The sequence below is a fragment of the Gallus gallus genome, chromosome 1 (assembly GCF_016699485.2).
Source record: "Gallus gallus isolate bGalGal1 chromosome 1, bGalGal1.mat.broiler.GRCg7b, whole genome shotgun sequence".
NCBI classification, from domain to species: Eukaryota; Metazoa; Chordata; class Aves; order Galliformes; family Phasianidae; genus Gallus; species Gallus gallus.
Window position 1 is genome coordinate 35,206,897 of NC_052532.1, and position 20,999 is coordinate 35,227,895.

General features: G+C 39.7%; 1 protein-coding gene across 1 annotated transcript; it reads right to left on the minus strand.

Annotated features, from left to right (window-relative positions):
• Window positions 1–654: 654 nt before the first annotated feature.
• On the minus strand, window positions 655–8,583 carry IL26 (interleukin 26). The gene is made up of 5 exons (NM_001391913.2): window positions 8,274–8,583; window positions 7,809–7,865; window positions 6,286–6,417; window positions 1,991–2,056; window positions 655–1,914 (listed from the first exon to the last, which is right to left on the minus strand). Exons 1-5 carry the CDS (start codon window positions 8,442–8,444, stop codon window positions 1,828–1,830), a joined length of 513 nt encoding a protein of 170 aa, NP_001378842.1. The 5' UTR covers window positions 8,445–8,583; the 3' UTR covers window positions 655–1,827.
• Window positions 8,584–20,999: the final 12,416 nt, after the last annotated feature.

Sequence of the window (20,999 nt, forward strand, 5' to 3'; positions counted from 1 at the left end):
GTCATGTCATGGTAAAATAAGAAAATAATCAGTGAGCAGCAACAAGCTCGTATGAACATGTATTTACATAAAAATCACACCAAAGCACCCCCAGAGTTTATCCTAAAATGCTAACAGGTCAGCTTCTCTGGATGACATGCAATGCCTGAAGTCAGCACAAGGCCACCTAGAGGCCCGTGTGAAAGACATGTGCCATGCAGCATGGCACTGACAGGTGAGCTCTAAGCATCAAAGTTCTCACTTTATTGCTGTCCCAGCACCTTAAGTCAGTCAACGGTATTTCCCAAGAGCATCTGCTTTAACAGAAAAATGTTCTGTATTTCAACATGTAATGAATACAGTTGCTTGAAGTTAATTGCTGGAACACGAAGCTAGAAAGCCAATGTTATGACAGTTCGTTGCTTGTGCTGAAGGGCTCATGTCTTCATTGCATGGCTCTTAACATGAAACATAAGTACAAAGTAATTGCTTTGTGTTCTCATTGAAGATCAGCACTTGAACCTGTCTGAGATCATTTGTTATAATAAAAAAAACTGCATTTGAAACTACTGTATTGCCATCAGAAGCCGCTCCTGCTGAGATTCACTGGCAGTTTCCCAAAACAACGGTGTACTGTTCTTTCTCAAATGATCTATAGTGTGTCAGGGAGTAAGTTTGCACACTGCAATCTAAAATTGCCACAAGCGATCAGCGAATACGCAGTGTGTTGCAAAGCTGTGGAAGGACCTGGAAGAGAAAGCCAGCCATGCTGCAAGACCCCAGGCCATAAGAAAGGCAAAGTCAGATAGGGTCTGTGAGCAGGGAAGGGTGAGGTGGGGTTGTAAGGAACTGCTGGAACATGGGATAGCAGAGAGCTCTGGTTCCTAAAGAAACAGTTCACGCATGGATTCACTCATGCTTTCTGCCAGGATGCTGGGCAGTGACTCACAAGTGATTCTGCAGAATCTCATCCTTATGGCAGTTCGATCATACCGATGAGAAATTCTTTCTTACCTAGATAATTTCTTCTCATAAGCCTTTAAAAATGTGGGAAAACTAGAACTTCATTTTCATCTTGTACTATGCAAAAGATCTTTCGGAAACAGCTACCAATCAATTGAGTAATAATGTCCACAAATCTCACTCAAACCATTTTCAATCCCAGTTAAATGGCAATCAACTAATCATGTTTTCTGCACTGTGTGATCTCAGGTAGAGTGCGTGACATGAGATGAGAAGGTCATGCATGAGTCATAGACCAAAGTTTTGTCATTAATTGGAGTATGTTTATTAGGTATCAATTATTACCTTAAGTTAATAATAATGATAAGCAGCATGTACTTTTTTTTTCTTCTTTAGATGTAGACTTGTGCATACTTACATATCTATAAAGTATGTTTTTACATATATGTATATATATATATATATATTTTAGGGGAGGGGGTTCTGAAGTGTTCCATGTTACTTTAAATAGTAATCACACAGGGGTGACACAAGGCATGGCTAGATCCTCACCCATGTGGTAGTAGAGTACAAGGTAGGCTCATGCAGTGTGTCCGGGGGCTGCCTGTGAGGCAACAAGCTGGTGGGCAGGACACGAAGCACATCATGCTGTAACTGTTCAAGGGGCTGCTCTTGTACTGAAGGTAGGTATAGCTGCCATGACAACTCTGAAAGATCTTGAAGGTCCCTCTTTCTGCTCTTTTTTTTCGCAAGAGCTCTCCTCCAGTGTGGCAGAGCTGCTGCCAGGCAGGTTGTACATCCAGCACACTGTTGTTTGTCAGGCCTTTTGGGTAAGGATCTGTTCTTTATATAGAGGTGATGTGTTGTCAGTCACCTCCTTGTTCCTCATACTATGGTTTGGATGTAGGCCTGAATCCAGGGAAGGAGAATATCGAGCTCATTGATGGCCTTGTAGACCCCCTTCTCCCCAAGCTGTCAAGAAGATAAAGGTGTTAGAAGTGAAACCACCCACACCACCAAAGCAGGAGCCAACACCTCCTACTCTTACCTTAAGAAATGTTTTCTTTATATTTTTGACAGCAGAAGTCAACCTTGTGGATGGAGCACACGGAAGCTGAAGGGATGAGAAGAAACCAAAAGAGCTTGTTGCAACAAGGATGCTGATGGAAATACAAAAGCAGTGAGGAAGAGACAAACCCACAGTGTGGCACCATCGGACTATGTGTAAAACGTGTGAAATCAGCACCTCCTGCTATTACAGAAGTGTTGTTTTACTTGTGTGCTTTCTGGAAAACAAATCACACTACAAAAACTATAATACAGGTATCACAAAGTCTTCATATCGCACATTTCCTATTTATCTCAGGGGTCTTTATATCAGTGGCAGCTACAGCTTTTCTATGGTGCAACCTAGCTGTAAGGCTAAGATCCTTTAACTTGAATTTTCAGCCTGGCAGCACAGCTTCCAGGGGGTCCCCAGACTGGCATGCACGGCCCCAGGGTGCCCTGACAGCTGTGCCACCATCAGCTGCTCACTGTGCCCGATCTGCATGCTCACAGGTGTGCATCACAACTCTTTTAATTGTGTTTTTTGTTGTTGTTGTTGATTCTTTTCGAGAACTCTGCATAAACTTTCTAAGCAACACCTTCAGCACTGCTACCTGACTCCCCATCTCTCTGTGCTTTCCAAGGGAAAAATCCTTCTGTGAAAAAAGTGGACATATCTGGTATTTTTCAGTTTACCAGCAAAGCCAATATTTTGGAAAAGGAGAGAGGCAAAGGTCCTGAATTCATTTGAAAAGAGGTGACAGCTTAAATGGGCAACGAATCCATCTTTCCACCTCAAACAGAATTTTTAGAAAGGAGCACAAATTTTCCTTTCAAGTTACTGTCTGTGCATGCTAAACTCACCTTGCAAACTGAAAACATAAATAGAAGTAACTTGCGTTTTTAAGCCCTTAATAATCTTCTAACTAAGGCAGTTCTTCATGATGTGGGTTTTTTTTGTTTTTGTTTTTGTTTTGTTTTGTTTTGTTTTTGTTTGCTTTTTTTTTTAAGGTCAGTTTGCATGATGCAGATTTCCACACAAGTATTTCAGAGCAAGTGAACAAATGAGCAAGAAAGCAAGCTTGCTCATTTCAAGCTACGCTGCAATCTCTACTAAAGACCAACAAGCTCCATTTGCAATGATAGAGCAATATTAAAAATCCTGCAGTCAGTGTAATACCTATTTGCACTCCATTCAAATACAAGAGAAAACTTCTTCAACTTCCTATTGATGTAGAAATATCCCCAGAAGCAGCTGCTGTTCTCACATTGTTGCCGTCTCAGTAGGGCAAATGAGCAGGTAAATGGGCTTTTGCTGAAGACAGTGGTGCTGCGGGTGGATGTTCCCAGTATCCAAGAAAAAAACGCACAATTCCTTTACAGTGCAGTCATACTCTAAGTGAAAGAGCTTGATTTCACTGCAGAAAAGGGATTTAGAGATTTTGGTACCTGTGTATTTTTGAAAAACTTGGGCTCTTACATTATTGGAAAATGTCAATATCGGGGGGGGGAGGGGGAAGAGCAGTAAGTAAAATAAAAAAGAATAGCAAGGTTAAAATCATGACAATAACGTAGTACAAAGTCTTTGGAAGTGGTCTAGAACCAAATATTGTTAGGATTTTTTAGTACTAGGCTTGCCAGTCTACTTGGCTGAATTAGAGCCAGAGTTCACAGAAGAATATAGGGTGGGTATGTGCATAAAGGTGTCACTGTTTCCCTCACTTGTATAAAGAACTTAACTCATGAAAGAAGATGAATTTATGTTGCCATGGTGGAAATGTCTTCTGACAAACATCTTACAATTCAACTATATAATAAGCATTAAAGGATTCATCCATAAATTGATGACAGAATAATATGGTGGAGAAATCACAAACTGTGTATTAGCAGAAGATTCATTACTTTCATTCTAGTAACAGTTTCTGTTATTCTTCCGTATGTTTTTTCTACTGTTGACTTTGAATTAATAAAAGTTCTTTTTAAGATGTTACCATTTCCAGAAATGAGGTGTCTCCTAGAAAATCATGACAAGTCATATTTTTCAAAACAGTCATTGTTTTTCTACCATAAGGGGAAGTCCTTCCTTTCCTATCAATATATATAATTTTAAGATTGGAAAATTTAGATTGTTTTGTTTATATTTGTGTCGGATAGAATACTGGTACTAATTATGAAAAGAATTCAGTATCTTTGAGAAATGCGCTGTATTTTGTCTCTGTAGAGCACAGAGACAGAAGTGTTACTAAGTTATATAGTTAGCTCCAGTCACTGATGGCATGTTAGAATAACTGATGTGCTGGACTGAGTCAAAGTTTAAGTCTGAATTCCTCTGTGTCTACTGGCACTTGTATGAGGCATAATTTTCAGACAATTTTCTAGACAAGAATGGAATCTCTTTTGATTGTGTTGTATTGTTGTATTGTTGTATTGTTCCAATACCTGGAATTTTGACAGACACATAATTATAACAGAGTGTTGAATTTTGTGAATAATGATTGTAAACTGCAGTTATGTAGTATGGCTTAAATGTTGAACCTGAGAGCTGGGGGAGTTTTCTCCCATTGAGAACTGAACATTTTTACATTATATAGATATTTTGGTTGCGTTCTGAGATACAGCACTGCAAGGAGATGTCTGAAGTTGTTTATTTTTGAACTGCAAATATTTGTGTGCATATAGAACCAATGTCCCTTTCTTACATGCTACCACACATTTCAGATTAGACAAAGTTATAACTCAATAACATTTCATTGACTTTTCATTCTGCCTTCACTTTTTAAAATTAGCACAGACATTTGCCCGGCTGTTCATGGTTGTATTAAAGCCTAAGTCACATTTGGCTTTTTGTGATGCTGTTACTTGTAAGGACTAAAGGTTTTGGAGAGAAAAAAAAAATGGCTGTGGATGATAAAGCTTTAAGGCATACCCTTAAGGTTCCTATTCATCTACCCTTAAAAGAGGAGCCAAGAGGTAAGGCCTAATAGGACATTCTGCAGCCTAGCATGTATGTGACAAGAAGGGGAAGAGAACCAGCCCACAAGCGATGGGGTCATTTTAGTATCACCCTTTAATCTATGTGCATATTTGCACCGGCAGAAGTGTGTACTAACTACTGTCCTGCTGCCATTTGCAAGGTGGGATGATGACATGGTATTGGTAGAACACCTCAATTTACTCTTGGGATGTGTTGCCAGTGGGCTACAGCTTCAACTGTGGGCACAGCAAATATGTGAAAACTGCTCCTTTGTGGTTTATCCCATGTCACAGAACCATAGAATCATACAATTATTTATGTTAGAAAAAGCCTTAAGAATCAAGTTCAATCATCCACCTAATGCTACAAGCCCACTGCTAAACCATGTAGCTAAGAACCATGCCCACACATCTCTTAAACACCTCCAAGGATGGCAACTCTACCATATCACTCAGTGATCCCTTCCAATCCTAACTATCTTACAGTAAAGAAATTCTTCCTGATAACCAATCTAAACCTCCCCTTGTGCAACATGAGGATGTTGCCTAACATTCTATAACTTGTTACCTGAGAAAAGAGACCAGTACCCTCCTTGCTGCAATCTCATTTAAGGTAGCTACAGAGAGTGATGCTGTCTCTCCTCAGCATCCTTTTCTCCAGACTAAGCAGTTCCAATTCCCTCCGCCACTTCTCATATGTTTTGTTTTCTAATCCCTTCATCAGCTTCATTGCTCTTCTCTAGACATACTCAAGGAATTCAATGTCCTTCTTGTAGTGAGGGACCCAAATTTGAGGTGCAGTCTCACCAGTGCCACATACAAGGAGGCAATCACTCCCCTAGCCCTGCTCATCACACTGTTTCTGATGCAGGCCAGGCTGCCTTTGGCCTTCTTGGTCACCTGGGCACACTGCTGGCTCATATTCAACCGGCTATTAACCAGCATTCCCATGTCCCTTCTTGCTTGGCAACTTTACAGGTGCTCTTTCCCAAGTCTGTATCACTGCATGCCACTGTTTGCTTATGAGAAACCATTGGCTCTTTCCAGATTCATTGTGGTGGAGTAGAGATAATATGTGAGTAAGAGTACACATGGCTCTCTGGAGTACACATCTCCACCCCCTGCAGACACACTGTGGGAGGAAACAAGTGGTGTGAAAGTTCACCAGGCTGAGGGGGAAGCCCTTGGGAAGCTGAGTCCTCTGCAACTTAGGGCACATCATGATTCTGAATCATGCTCTTTACCTGTCCAAAAAGTATGATCTAGCCCTTTCCTTGCCTCTCAGCTGGACTGAGGTAGTTTAGCTCTCAGTAATATACTCACACAGGCATTCATGTTCTCTTGCAGGACCCGGAAGGCACTAATAACGAACAACTTTTCACTTTCCATTCCAAGATGACTGAAAACATTTTTCATGTAGAATGAGAGGAGCTGATCTCGAACGTTACAATTTGTCTGAAAACAAAGCAGGTAAGGAGTTGACAAATGAAAACCTCAGAAGTCAAATTTTGTCTAAAATGTTACATCTGTAAAAATACATGTGGTTAGAAAGCGTGTAATTGATAGAAATATTTTCAAGAACTTCAGTATCCCATTAAATGGCATCCTTTTTTTCAAACATCTCAGTGTACCCCTGAAGTTTCTGAAGATAGGTCAGGAGGATGTTGCACTGACACAGCAAGGAGTTTCAGTAAGATAAGCCATGAACAGAAGAGACAGCAACAAGTCTATTTAATGCACAAGGAATAAACAGAAGATCAGTAGGGGAGTTAAGCCAGATAATCTTAGCCACATTGTAGGTGTGATTGTGGGTGTTATTGTCTGATTCCTCCACACCAGTGTCCCATGCCATACAAGATGCTTTAAGGAATCCCACCCAGCCCCAGCTGCTGCTCCAAAAGAGACCACCTTATGTAATACCTTACTTATCTGTGGGAAGTCTTGGACACCCAAAGGTATTTCAAATGGCTATATGCCTATTTTTAAGAAACTGAACCAAGTATTAGGTGCAGAATTAAGCCATCAAAATGCAGGTGTCTGCATGTACATCTCATGGACAAGTAAGAATCCTTCAATCCTGGATCCACTCAATGAGATCCCCAGAAGTTCAAAGGCTAATAGGTCTCTACTGACTCTACTGACTCAGTCTGCCCTACTGACTAAATCTCTGCATAAAAGATGTTAAAACAGCCCACACACCTGTAGTCACCTATGAATAGACCCCATAAATTCAGTGTCTCACTTCCATGCCAAATTATATTTGGGGAATCAAATCTCCCTCTTCCAGGGCACCTGCAGAGGTCTAAGCCCAAAGCAGCTATTGCCTGCTTGAATGTCCTGGCCAGTCTCCAAAATCCCTGGACTACCTGCCATACTGCACAGCCTTACAGAGGGTGGCTCAACTGTCAGGATGGTGGATTTGGTCTCAGCCTCATGTGAATGAGATGGTACCTAAAAAGCATTGCTGAAGGGGATCACGCATGGTAAAGTATTCAAGGGAGGAGCAAGAGCTGCCACAAACATGTTCTTTCACAATGCACTGTCACCCCAATGCTCCAAGGAGGGCACCACTGCAACCAGCTAGTGACAAATGCCTTTAGCCAGGCTTTCCACACCCACTTCTTTCTCCTCATACCACAATCATTTCTCCCATCAAGTCCCATAGGAAAGTCAGTTTCCGTGGGGCAGATGTAACACTAAGCAGAGAATTCCATTAAAGTTATGGCTCTAATAAACAAGTGTACTTGACAATTAAACACAACTAACTTTTGTGTCCTTCCTATCTCTACAGACCAAAGGAAAATCAAAGCAAAAAAAAGTGGAAAAAACAGTAGTATAAATCTTACCATAAACAGCATTTTTGTTGTCTTTTTTAGAAGTCTTGTATTCTTGATGAGATCCTTCTGTAAAATACAATGTGCTAGTATTAATTAATCTAAGAAGTGGAAGGGAAAAAGAGCTTTTAGTCTAATTTGTACAAAACTCTGTACAATAATGTTTCCTACCAAGGTGTATTCTAGTCACAGTGATAATAATAATCTTATTCAGATGTAGGATGAGGACTCTGTAAATCTGTGTTGCAATCCCAGCCTGTCTGCCTATGAACTTCTTCCATGACCTTGGCAAACTCATCCCACCTCTCCATACATCCTCTTTTTTTCCCATCTTTACGAAAGGAGTAGAAGCATTATCCTTTCTGTCAAGACCATAGAGATACATTCAGCTTACTGAAGTGTCCAGGTGATGAATAGCGAAGCTGCCAAAGAAGCATCCATAAATAGAATAAACTTCAGCTAGTGGGATCAACTTACAGGAACAGATGATTTTAAACTAGATGCCTTGGTATATAGGTTCTCTGTCACTTGGGAGAGTAGTCCTTTCCGGCAGGTATGCTTTCCTGTAGGTGACTTTTTGCCTTCTACAGTGAAAAGACAAAGTAGAACTAACAAATGCCCAGATCTGAAAATAGAATATACTTTCATCTTCGCTCCCAAATCTTCGTGCTCTACAGTCACAGCAGCATATGTGATACAGCAACACTGGTTAGATGACAGAGGTTAACCTAATTTTGTTAACCCTCAACGCAGCTTCTGCACTGAGATGCTCATCTAGATAACCTAATGCTCGTGTGCTGGCTCATTAGTATTGTTGCTGTGCTTTTTTATACATGTTGCTCCACTTTCAACAAGTTTTACCACAATCATCTGTGACGTTTTCTAAACGATATCTCCATATTTACTGGCAGCAGGGTCAAGGTTTCCAAGAAAGTAGAACTTCCCTCTCATGTGAGAAGTCTTTCTTTTAAGTGGTGGTCATTTGAAGGAAAAGTACTCGAGCTGGTTAGTTTTGTTTCGTAACAAATTATACCAAACGTGAATTTTTAAAAATTATTTTTCCACAAAACTTTATGGCAGCAATTTTCTAACAGGTAGTGGCCCAGAGACAGAAGAATGTTTGATAATTTACACTAAAATTTTTTAGAAAATTGGTTATCTATAAGGAAGCTGGATTACGTTGCTTTTAATTCTTCATAATCCAGTCCATTGTGAAGTGTTTTTTCAGGTATACAGCAGGCAGTAGCAAAGGATTTTGCTGCTTATTTTAATGGCTTTAATGAATCTTTTGCTGGGGCAAGATTTTAACTTGTAGTAGCAGTAGGTTGTGTATTATGGAAGGCAGAGCTCCAGTCAGAGCTCTCCTCTTAGACCAGGGCATGCCTGGCTACCAAGCTGCCTTAAGAGCACATCAAGAGCCAAAAGTCAGGAAATGGCATGAAAGGTCCCAACTCACCCACCAGGAAGGTTGTCAAATTAAAACTCTGATACTTGCTTTTCTACAGTCGTGCCCAAACAAAGATTGGACAGTCTACATCTCTGGCCTGCCTTTGGGCCAGCCAAATGCTGAGAGCAACAGAGCTGTCCATCCCAGTTGGATGACTGGGTTAAATTCACCTCAGGTACCACTCCATTCATACAAGGAACATCACACCAAAGATAGACTTGGAAATCCTGAAGTGATACCATCAGTGTGAGGTTATAAAGTCATGAATTGGTGTAAGTCAGCCATCAAGACCCCAGTGACCAGCTGCGTTGTATGATAGAAATAGGAGAAAGCAGCTTTTGGTCCAGCATACCAGTTATTCCACCTACAGTGATAGCAGGTTTGGGAGAAAGGGTGGGAGAAGCTAGATAATAAATTTACCCTGTCACTGATCCCATTGGCTATTTAGGCAAACAAATGTGCATGCAGTCTCCAGATCAAGATGGACTCACACCAGCTCCAGGGATCTCACTCGTAACATTCCCTGGAAAAGGGTTTTACTACAAGACCAATCCACGTATTCTAGTAGCTTCACTTTGTGCTCTTGAGGCTCAGGACCAAAGAGAATTGACAAGAGGAGGAGGGTTATCCTTTGGTAAGTGGAGATGATGGAGGTCTGAGGCCCTGTGTGCATTTTAGTGCTCATTTGATCTCTAGTCTGTGTTTAAGCTCTCTAAATGCTGTCAAATTTGTTTCAAGTGATACACCAAAGACCAGCATACAAGGCATGTGGACCACAGATTAACCACTTTCTTTTAGCTTGCTCCTAGAGAGGGATCACAGGCAATACCAGAAGCAGAGTTAGAATGCAAAACTATCTCTTTTTCCCCAAGGTGTGGTACTCGCTGGTCAATACTTTTACTCTAGATGGAATAAATGTGTCATGTAGCCTGTCTGTAATGGCTTTTCACAAGAAAATCAATAATTTTAAACATCTCTGAAACTCCTGTTGTTGCTGGAAAACCCTTGAACCCACAAGTTTCATTTTGTCTGTTCTGCAAGCTCCTTCCACTGTGCTATAGTAGTTACACTGATGCATTGGGCTTTAGAGAGCTTCCATGGTGACTCAGCACACGTCTTGCTGAATCCAGCCAACTTTTCCATAGAGTGGTGTAAATGGATGCAGATGGATGTAAATTCATGGTGTCCTTATTAAAAAATAATACAGGATGTAAGGTTCCCTGGTCTTTCCTGTCATAGGAGGATGGTGGGTACTGTTTAATATCAGATCCTGTAAAGGCAGTTAACTTTCTGTTACTTGTTCAGAACAAAGCTTTTTTGTTAATTTTCTTTTTTTGAGCCTCATTTAGTGCTCTGTGCATTGCACTTTGACACTTGGTTGTAGTGATGTTATAAATAATAGAGAACACGAACTGATATTACTCAGTGTTTTAAAATTGTGTGAAGTAGAGGAAGAAAGACATTTGGTGACATTCAGGGACACAGCTCTTTTAGAGATGAACACTGAAAAGTGCTGCAAAGCTTTGTGTGCATGGTAGTACTGATTCATCCTGAGCTATCTTGAGGACAGCAGCAAAACACATCACAAAGCATGCTGACTTCCAGACATGAGTTGGGAACCACAGGAATTTAAGGACATCACCCCAGTGCAAATTGTTTCTCACAGTACATACAAATTTAGATGCATATCATCACGAATACTTAAGGAACAATACAATACTGATAGAACATGAAACTTACTTTCATTCATTACTTTAATACAAATTATGTAAAGTTTAAGGTCATATGAATGAAAGAGAAAGAAAACCACTAAGAATAAGAAAAAACTAACAGACTAACCAACATATTAGAGAAGAAAATCTTGCCTAATTTTCCCTGGCTAGGGACTAAGTTTCAGAGAGGTCTGTGTGTAATTTACAAATGCAGCAATCCATGTGAACAGAGGCTCAATGCACAGGAGCATCACCATGGAGAAAATCTTTTCTTCACCATCTTATTGTGAGCCATGGAACTGGCTCGATCTATATGAGTTAACTAGACATTATTAATATTAAATTCTCTTGGTCTGTGTAAAGCAAACGGATACATCTACCACTGCCACAAAGTTCTTAGTCAATTTAAGGAAACAAACATACCTTCTCATTATTTTGCAGCTTAGTTGGCTTTTTGATCTGTATCCATAAAATACCCCACCTAGTTTCTTACTTCTGAATCTTCTCATCTTTCACAATTTCTGTTCATTTTATTTCCTGTTAGTGTAACTAGAACTAAATTAGCTATATGCTTCCTATAAGCAATTCTTTTTCAGTTAAGTTTGGTCTTCTGAAAAATAGTAGGTCTACGTGAAGAGCTGCAGTATTTATGCTCCAAAATATGTTTTGATGAGTAATGATGAAGTCTGTTGAGATTTTCCCAAAACTGAGTGTTCCAATACCTATCCTACTGTAGAATACAAAAATAAAAATAAAAGTTAAATTAAAAATAAAAATAAAAATAAAATAAATCCTTATACCTCCATAGTAAACAGAAGTTTGGAGTGGAGCATCTCTTGCAGTTTTTGGAACATGGTTGTAATGAATATAGGCATATAGATAGGCACAAAATACCCACCAGCACTTGGGCACTGCTCCTTTTAACCTTCTATTACCATCTGAAGTAATAAGAGACTTTGGAGCTGGTACAGATTTTTGACAATTACTAAACATTTATGAGCCGACTTTTCATACATGAGGGCCTAGATTACCCATGCAAACGCAGCACATGGGCACCCAGTGATTCACTACCATCATCTTCAACAGTCAGCAGAGCAGCTCCTGTTTAAATATTGCATGCACACTGCTATGGTTTGGGGGGGGGGGGGGGGGGGGGGGAAGGAGAAGAAATCCACCTTGAAACCAGGATAGTCTAAGAAAGGTTGCAAACATTTGATGCCCAACATGGGATGTCAGTCTGGTGGCTTTCCCATCTGTAACTATGACTACAATTGTTCCCACCGTGTACTCACACCGTGTGGTGCCTGCCTAGGCGCTCCTCAACTACCTTTGTTGAATATACATAGCAAAGAATCACAGAATGGCTGTGGTTGGCCAGGCCCTCTGGGTCCATCTGCTCCAACCCCTGCCCAGCAGGGCCAGCACAGGGTACCCAGGGCCATTCCAGGCAACTTTGAAAGATCTCCAAGGAGGAGACTCCAAAATCTCTCCAGGCAGCTTGTGCCAGTGCTCTGTCACCCACACAGCACAGAAGTGCTCAGTGGTGTTCAGAGGCAATCTCCTGTGTTGCATAACGTACCCATTCCCTCTCTGCATTCTCTTTACACTCTCCTTTCAGATATTTCTATACACTGATAGGATCTCCCTTGAGCCTTCTCTTCTCCAAACTGAACAGTCTCAGTTCTCTCAGGCTGCCCTTGGATGAAAGATGCTCCAGGTTCTTAATCACCTTTGCATCTCAGCACCAGTAGGACCATGTGTCCAGACAGAATTTATTCACTCTATGCCTTAGATGAACTTAATAAAAATTTTAAGATATTAAGTAAAGCAGAAATCATAGTCAAACCCAGGTGAAAAAGAAAAACCAAGCAAAAAAAAAAAAAAAATAGAAACCCCAAACCCAATTACATTTCCTCTGGGCATTTGCATCTCTTTGCACAGTATGAGTAACATCTCATGAATAAGTCTCAAATGTGAATTGCTATAAAACACACTGATAATGTCCTCTCATCTTCAGGAAAAGACACAGACTGGCTCACATGGTGGGTCTCTCTGGCCTACTGGTCTGGTTCTGTATTTCAGGTTGGTGGCAGCCAGCAGTTGTCTGCCAAGCAATTCTTACTTCAGCCACAGTTAGCATGCTCACTCTCCCCAGAGACAGTGCACGGAGGGTCCAGTTTGAAATCACCAAGGTACTAAAACTGATCTTTTCCCTCTGCACACAGAAAATAAACAGGATTTTTTTTTTTTTTAATAAGATTTGTATAAAATTTCATAGCAGTAGTGAACCATTGCACCCACCAGTTAGGTACCTTGGAAGAAAGCTCGGCACTCCCTGAATATCTTAGGATGCTGTCCAGTATTTCCAGGTGTGCAACTAAAAATCAGTAATCACTTCATGGCTAGGTAAGGACTTGTATTTGACATAAAACCTTTATATAGACAGCCTTTACTGGTCACGCTCTTGTAGTCTGATAGATAGATTGCTATTTGAGAGAAGCAATTATTGAATATGAGGAAGTGTTCAGGCACATTCACATTGTTCCCATCAACCAGTTAAGTGATCTCACTTAATGACAGAGATTCAATCTCTAACCTCATTATAAAATGTTAGTCTGATGCCATCAAACTCTTATTAGGAAATTTCTGTAGAGAGAAATTATTGCTTGGTTTACAGACATACTGGATGGTAACAGACATCTCAGCTTCCCCACATTAGTAGATGTCTATTCCAAACTCCTTGCTTGCTCTTGCACATAGATGAATATTCAGACATCTGCGACTTGCTTTCCCTTACAGTGTCATCACAGCCCTATTAAAAAAATGTCCTAAACTTGTAAAAGGAAAAACCAAACCACATGGAAACCTGGGCGTGGTTTTGGGAGAGGAGGATGCCTACATCTGCCAGGCTGGTGGAAGTGGGTTGGTTTGTATAGTACCACATTCACACTGAAAATCTCTCTCCTACCTTTGTTCCTCTATTTTCAGCTTTCTCTCTTCTCTTGCTGTTGTTACTTGTTTCTTTTTTATTCATCTTGCTTTGTATAATTTTATTTTAACTTCTAAAATTTAGCTTTTAAAGTGGTTCCCCTCTGTTGTCTTCTCCCAGTCCATTCCTGATCAGCTTGGCAATGCCAACAGATTGTGCTCAAAGGGCTCTCTGAGGCATGTCAGCTGGGATCTGGACTAGAAGACAGTGAAGACAGTTGAAAAAAGAATGTTGTTTAAGGTGTGAACCCCAGCTGCTGTTGGAATGACTGCCATGGTACTCCTGCAAACTCGACTCCCCAGTTGGGTAACAAAATGATTTTCTAAAGCTTTTTTTCCATTTGAGGTAGCATCCTCCCCCTGCTGAACTTAAACCTAATGGTAATAGAAGTGCTTACTTCCACTCCATTTCCCTTGGGAGTCATCTTGGGAGTTCTGTGACCTAAAGTCAGAGGTTGTTGCCTTGACACCCTTCCTCCAGCTTTCATCCAACAGCCCCTCAATGTCTCCAGATTTCTCCAGTTCCCACTGCATATCTGCTGCCTTTGTGAAAGGCAGCAGATCGCTCTGAATGAATCTCATCAGTAGGAGCCTTTTTTGAGGTAAATATATTTTGTAGATATGATTACCTCTGATGCTTTTTTTTTCCAGCAGAAGATATAGGAGCTGCATAGTGAATTATACTGGATTTGTTTACCAAGGCATGTAAAATCCTGCAGGCATAGGTCACATAGATAAGCACAGAGAAGTACCTTGGGATGGAGTAAAATCTACATTTCTTGTTGGCAGTATTTAAATGAAGGAGAGTTTATTGTAGAAATTCTATAAGTTACAGAAAAAAATATCAAAAATATGAGTATCACATAGATAAATGTGCCAAATGTCAAAACATGCATCAAGATTTTGACTTACAATATACTATTATGATAAGTATAATCAAATCTAAATCAGTAGCTATTAATTATGACAGTAATTAGATCTATAAAATCAAGAGATAATGAATTTCTCATTTCCTACAACATTTAAAGTAATTTTAGAAACTTAAGATAAAGTAAAACATGGATTATATCTAACTTTGCGTAACTCTCTTCTCTGAACTTTTCTGTTTATTTCACTATTTATATGTTCTGAAGCCCAATATTTTAAATGGCAAAAGGGGTGGTTAATTCATTTAAGAAATCAGAAATATTCCAACTCTTATTGTTTGTAGGTTTAGTAAAGCTTTCAGGGAATCCTTACGCACAAAATGACAACTATAGACCTGAGCCCCGGCTTTACAAACCCCATGTATTTCATTAACTTTGTACCCATAACAGAAGTTTGAAGAATCTCAAGTGTTTGTAGGACTGAATTTGAATCTAGTTCAAAAATTGTTGAACTTTCATATGAAAATAATTTCTTTCTTAAAAAATAAAGATCCACCTTTTACTGTGAATCATCATTGAAAACAGATTGGCTTTTTTCCATTTTTGAAGAGCACTACTTGGCTTCCAGGTCTCTTAATTTCCAGGAGAAAAGCAATGCTTAAGTAGAAAAGCAGCAAGAACATTCATTTCTTCACAAAACCCATCTTCTACCGCTGGAAAATGAAGTAAAATATTCCAGTGGGAAAAAAAAAAAAAAAAAAAAAAAAAAAACAAAACAAAAAAAAAAAAAACCTTCCATTATTAATCAAACCTTTAAAGAAGGAAAGAAAAAAGAAGAAAAGAGTAATCCTTTGTCATCATTCTTCTTTTTATACCCAGATCATGCAAGACCTGAAAAGTATCCCAGGTATCTGAAAAAAAGTATCTGAAATATTTGACCAAAACTCTGAATTCCACTGAGGTTTGTTCTTACTATTCTGTCACTTCCAAAAGCTAACATTTAATTTACCCCAGCAAAGAACAGGAGATAATTTGTCAACTTGCAACCTCTCTCAGTTCTGATAATGAGGTTACAGCATAAACCCAACCCTCTTGGCCAAAACTTCAAACTGCATCTCTGAGACATTCTCTGTTTTACTTTTCGGAAGTGTAGAAAAGATGAGTTGCTCTATTCTTCCTATTTTCAGAGAAACTTGCATGTTCTTCTAGTCTAAAACATATTCTTTATTATTAAGTATACATTTCCAGCACCACTAGGTTACCAACGTAAACCAAATTTCCTAACTGCAAGTAATGTTAAGAATGACACTGGGAAATGGTTAAGAATTGAAAAACAAAATCTAAATTTAATGCCAAATGTTTCCAAAGTAAAATGGCAGTACTACTTGTTGCTGGTTCTCTCACTTGTTGGTAGCTTGATCTGGTAGGAGCGCAATACCCCGCAGTCCACGACTGGGATTTCTCATGGCTGGACACAAACTTTGGGGGTTTGGATCTCTGAGTGCATGTTCATCACCAGGGGTTCCCTCTGTGGCTGATGGAAGGGAACAGGCCCTCAGAGGACACCCAACCTCATCTGCCTGACATCCTTAGTGCTAAAGGTTCTAGAGATATATGTCTACAGCACTGTCTCTGGGGGGGCCTCTGGACACCAAGATTTAGTAGGTTAGTTTTCTGGCACCCAAGGTTGGTGACATGACTAATACAAGGTCACTATGAAAATGAGTAAGCCAACTGTACTGGCCTGCGGGATTGAAGGGTTGGTCACTGCTTTGTTTTTCATCCCCAGTCACTGGCCATAAGTTCTTGTCACGTAACAGCTGGATCACTGACAGATTTAAAATGAGTGCATGAAGCCATTGTTGAGCAGATTCCTGTTCTGGAGGCTTCACCTTACGTCAAGTTAAATCTTACAGTTGGTGTTGTTATGGTTTAACCTGGCATGTGGCTGAGGACCACGCAGTCACACAGTCATTTGTTCGCTTACCCCACTCCCAGTCTGATGGGGGAGAGAATCAAAAAACCAAGTAGAACTTGTGGATTGAGATAAAACCATTTACTAAGTTAGAGAAAAAGAAAAGGATAATAATTATGACAAATATATATGTATGTATATATATATATACATATATATGAACGTATATAACAAGTGATGAACAAGGAACTGCTCGCTATCCTTCAATGAAATCTCAGCAGAGGGGAGCCAGGTGAACTCCCGCCCCTTTTAAAACTCCTTCTGCATGATGTCACATGGTATGGAATATCCCTTTAGCCAGTTTAGGTCAGCTGTCCAAATTCTGTTCTTTCCCATCTTCTTGGGCCCTTCACTGAAAATGGCCTTGGCTCTGTACAATACTGCTTAGCAGCAAGCATTAACATCAGTGTGTTATCATCACTGCTTTTCTCCTAGAACCAAAACAGAGCACCATACCAGACACTCTGAAGAAAAAAATTCCACCCCAGCTTAAACTAAGGTGTGTTTCTAAGTAACTGTCTTGCATTTTCTGAGAAAGGCATGGATCCCAGCAAACCTAAATGCTTTTCTGAACATTAGATATCTTCTGTTATGTGCAACAGCAACGACCACTGTGTTGTAGTTAACAAGCTAATGCTTATAAATGTGACGCGTATTTGTGCCGAATTCTGTGCATGACAAACAGGTGTTCTCCATTTTTGAGTTACCTGAGGAAGAATGAGTATCAGATCTGATAACCTCTAAATCTGGGATTATCTATCTAAGACGTCAGTTATTCAGTTCTGGGGGGGATAAAACACACAAAAGAGAGAGAGAATCTGAATCTTCTTCTGCTTTTCAGGACTGGCAGGAATTACATTTTAAAGAACTACAAACCAGAAATTTTAGAGACATGCTTGATGAGAAGTATTAACTTAAGACAAAGTCTAGATAGCTATATATATTTAATGTTGTGCCTTAATAAACTTTATAACCAAGAAAACATTTACACTTAGTTCTTGTGAGTCAATTTGTTGAAGGTAAGTTGATTCTTTTTTAGTTTTCTCTTAGAGAAGGAAAGACGCAAGAATACTTTCCTTTCTAAATCTTTAGTCAGTATATTACAAATGAAAAGACAAATATCAATATATTTGTGAATTTGGTCAGAGATTTGAAATTTAAAGGCTAAGCAGAGAGCAACTTCCTAGACTTCAGAATAAACCTTTTACACAGTAGTTTAGCACTTCTGCTAGTGGTGAAATTCATACAGTTCATCTGATAAGATCTGGCTATGTGTTATCTTAGAAAAAGTTGCTACAAATAGATACAATTTTAGAGCCACGTGTGGCCCCAGAAATACCATCAGCCTCAGCACATTTTGTATTCAACCATTTATCTCACCCAAATAAGTCTTGCTAACAAATTCTTGAAGTCAACAACACGGAATCATGGTCTGGATCTCATGAGAGGCTGCATTACCTTCTAACCCAAATATCTTGGCTTATGTACCATGTAATTGGGTAACTTCCTCCCAGATATCCCCAGAGTCCCACAGAAACGTGTTTAGGTTTTCCTTCTTCACATGGTCTTCATCTTCTTCATCAACAGAAATCAGCAACATCAGTAATGAGTCTGAGACCGACTTCACTGCCTCTGCCAACCCTGCTTCACAGTAATAGGCCAGTTCTGCTCCAGATCACACTAATTTCACAAACATCTATTGGCTACTGATTATGGTTATGGAAGAAAGGATTATCACGCATTTACAGTTGTTCAGTGCAATCCATATGCAATCCATACCTCCTTCAAAGCAGAGTTTAGTTAGCTGCGCTTTGCAGCACAGGCTGCTGGATAACCATTGGGATAGCTTCAGCTCTTTGCATTCTCTAGAATGCAGCAAATTGGAAATATTGACGCTTTCTTATTCTAGGTCACTTAAAGAGTATATAATCAGACACTGAATATGTAAATCTTGTAACTGAGTAATGCTCAATATTATGCATTTAAGAGAGGTTTCCTAACATGTCACCAATACTTACTGAGCAGGATGTGGAAACTTCTCTGCAATGGGTTCCCTCGTCTTCTCTACACGAAGTTTCAGGGTTAGATAAATGTTTTATAGTTCTCTATTTAGCAAAAAATTGTCTGTTCCGGTCCCCAAATGTAAGCAATAGGGAGGAAAAGTCAACAAAAAAGCAAATTTGGCAGTAGGTAGTTCTGTCCATTTTTTGTCCCCCACCATCTACAACAGAGGTGTTCTCAGTGAAAGATGTGGAGCAGATGCCCTCCCTAACAATGTTAGGTCAAGGATCTCTTGGAATTGCAAACCGTCCAAGACTCGCCTAGGGTAGGAGTGAGGAAAGGAAAATAGGGCAACGGAAATCAGAATTGTGTGAACAGCAGAGTTTCTGTTGGGTGACCCAACTGAAAAAATCAAACAAGAAAATTAATTTGGAGTCAGCCCGAAGCACTCATCCAACTCAAAGTGAAACAACTCATTTTGCTTTCAAATCTCTTTTTATCATTTGAGAGAAAATGTAGGTAAAACTCTAAACCAAAGCACTATTTCCAAGTGCAAAACTATTTTCTTTAGAAAACGTCAGAATGAAATACTTCAATTTGATTTCCCTTTTCTGAGCTGCAACTATTGACTGAAATGAAACCCAGCTTGCCTGACTGAATGTACATCTTTATTTTCTTCTGGTCAGTAACTGCCCCAAACATTTCCCCTGCTGTAAGGGAAATCCTACCCACCATCCTTCACACATCCACAAGCCACATGTGTCCTGCAAGAAAAACTAAGTAGGACAATCTGTGCATTCTGCTGTGTGACATTTCCAGGGCTACAGCTCATCAGGTTTCCATTGTAGAATCTTTCAGCTGCTGGTTTTCAAGATTAGAGAAGTTAATAAATAGATGAATGACTGTCTTTTGCACTTGTGGACAAACAGTTCGTTTAGGTTTAGGCAGAACATGGAAAGCTCAAGAGATGCACCTGACATTTCTGGGTAGGGCAGCTCAGAAAAAGGACAATGTAGAAGGGGACTAGAAAAAGTAGAAGAAAGAAGTTAATCATCCATTGGTAAAGAGATTATATCAGTGAGTAATAGTACAAGTAGTTCTTGGTCTAGTCTTTCTAAACAAGGAAGAAAACAAGTACTTCTAGAACAAAGCCATCTCATTCTGTTCAGAGGCATTATCTTTATAATCTTCTAATGGAGTTCAAACAAATCACACCTGGATAATTCCTTTTACCTTCCATCACATGTAAAGGGAGCCAGGTGTATCTTTGGGAGAAGGTCATCGATAATCAATGAGAAAAATTCCCTAATTTGTGTTTCGCTTCCCTCTCTTTGCTGTCAGCTGTTGCAAGTTTGAATGATAAGAGAAAGGATGTCAGCCAAGAACTCTTGACAATACAATTTCTTATCCCACAAGTTACAAAATAAATATCCTATTCAATATAATAAAAAGTTTAACCCCTTAAGCTGTCATGTGGTAACAAAGCCTGGCTGGCTATCACTGTTGGGTCACTTCTTCCTTGCCTGTGAAGAGGCATGTAATTCATATGTTGTAAGATACGAAGGAGGGTGTGGAGCAAAGCAAACCATGTTGATTGCATCTAGTTTGACAGGTGATGGACACTGTTACCCAGATGGATCGTGTATCAGTTTAGAATGTGAGTTCCTACAAGTGTTATTTCAGCTCTCATAACATTTTTCCGTGTTGGGTATGGATGGTTGCTTTTGTCTTGAAATCCCTCTGGATCACAATCAACAAGGCATAGTTTGATGCTGCTTTAATGCTAATTCATTACAGTAGCTGATGTAAGATGTTGCAACCACATCTGGATTAGCTTTGATTTCTCTTTGAGTAATCCAGGAAGCTACACAGGCAGAAATATTTTTCCTGCCAGTATTTTTAGCACATTACAATACCCACTCATGAGGAGTCTTTAAGATACCTCTTTAGCGCACATTTTAGAATTTAAGATGCCGTGTTTGCAAAACTCCACCTGTACTGCCAATTCAGCTGGGTCACTTATTTGAAGAAAACCGTGGTGTCTTTTTCTGGCAAGATGCATGTTCTCCTGATGAAGAAATGGTAAAGCCTTGCTCAAGAGGGCTTCACCAGTTGCTGACAATCCACAATTACATATCTCCTCTGACTTTTTCACTATCTGGATGCTTTTTGACCTCTTTAACCTTCATGCAGCCACTAATGACCCTGGGTGTA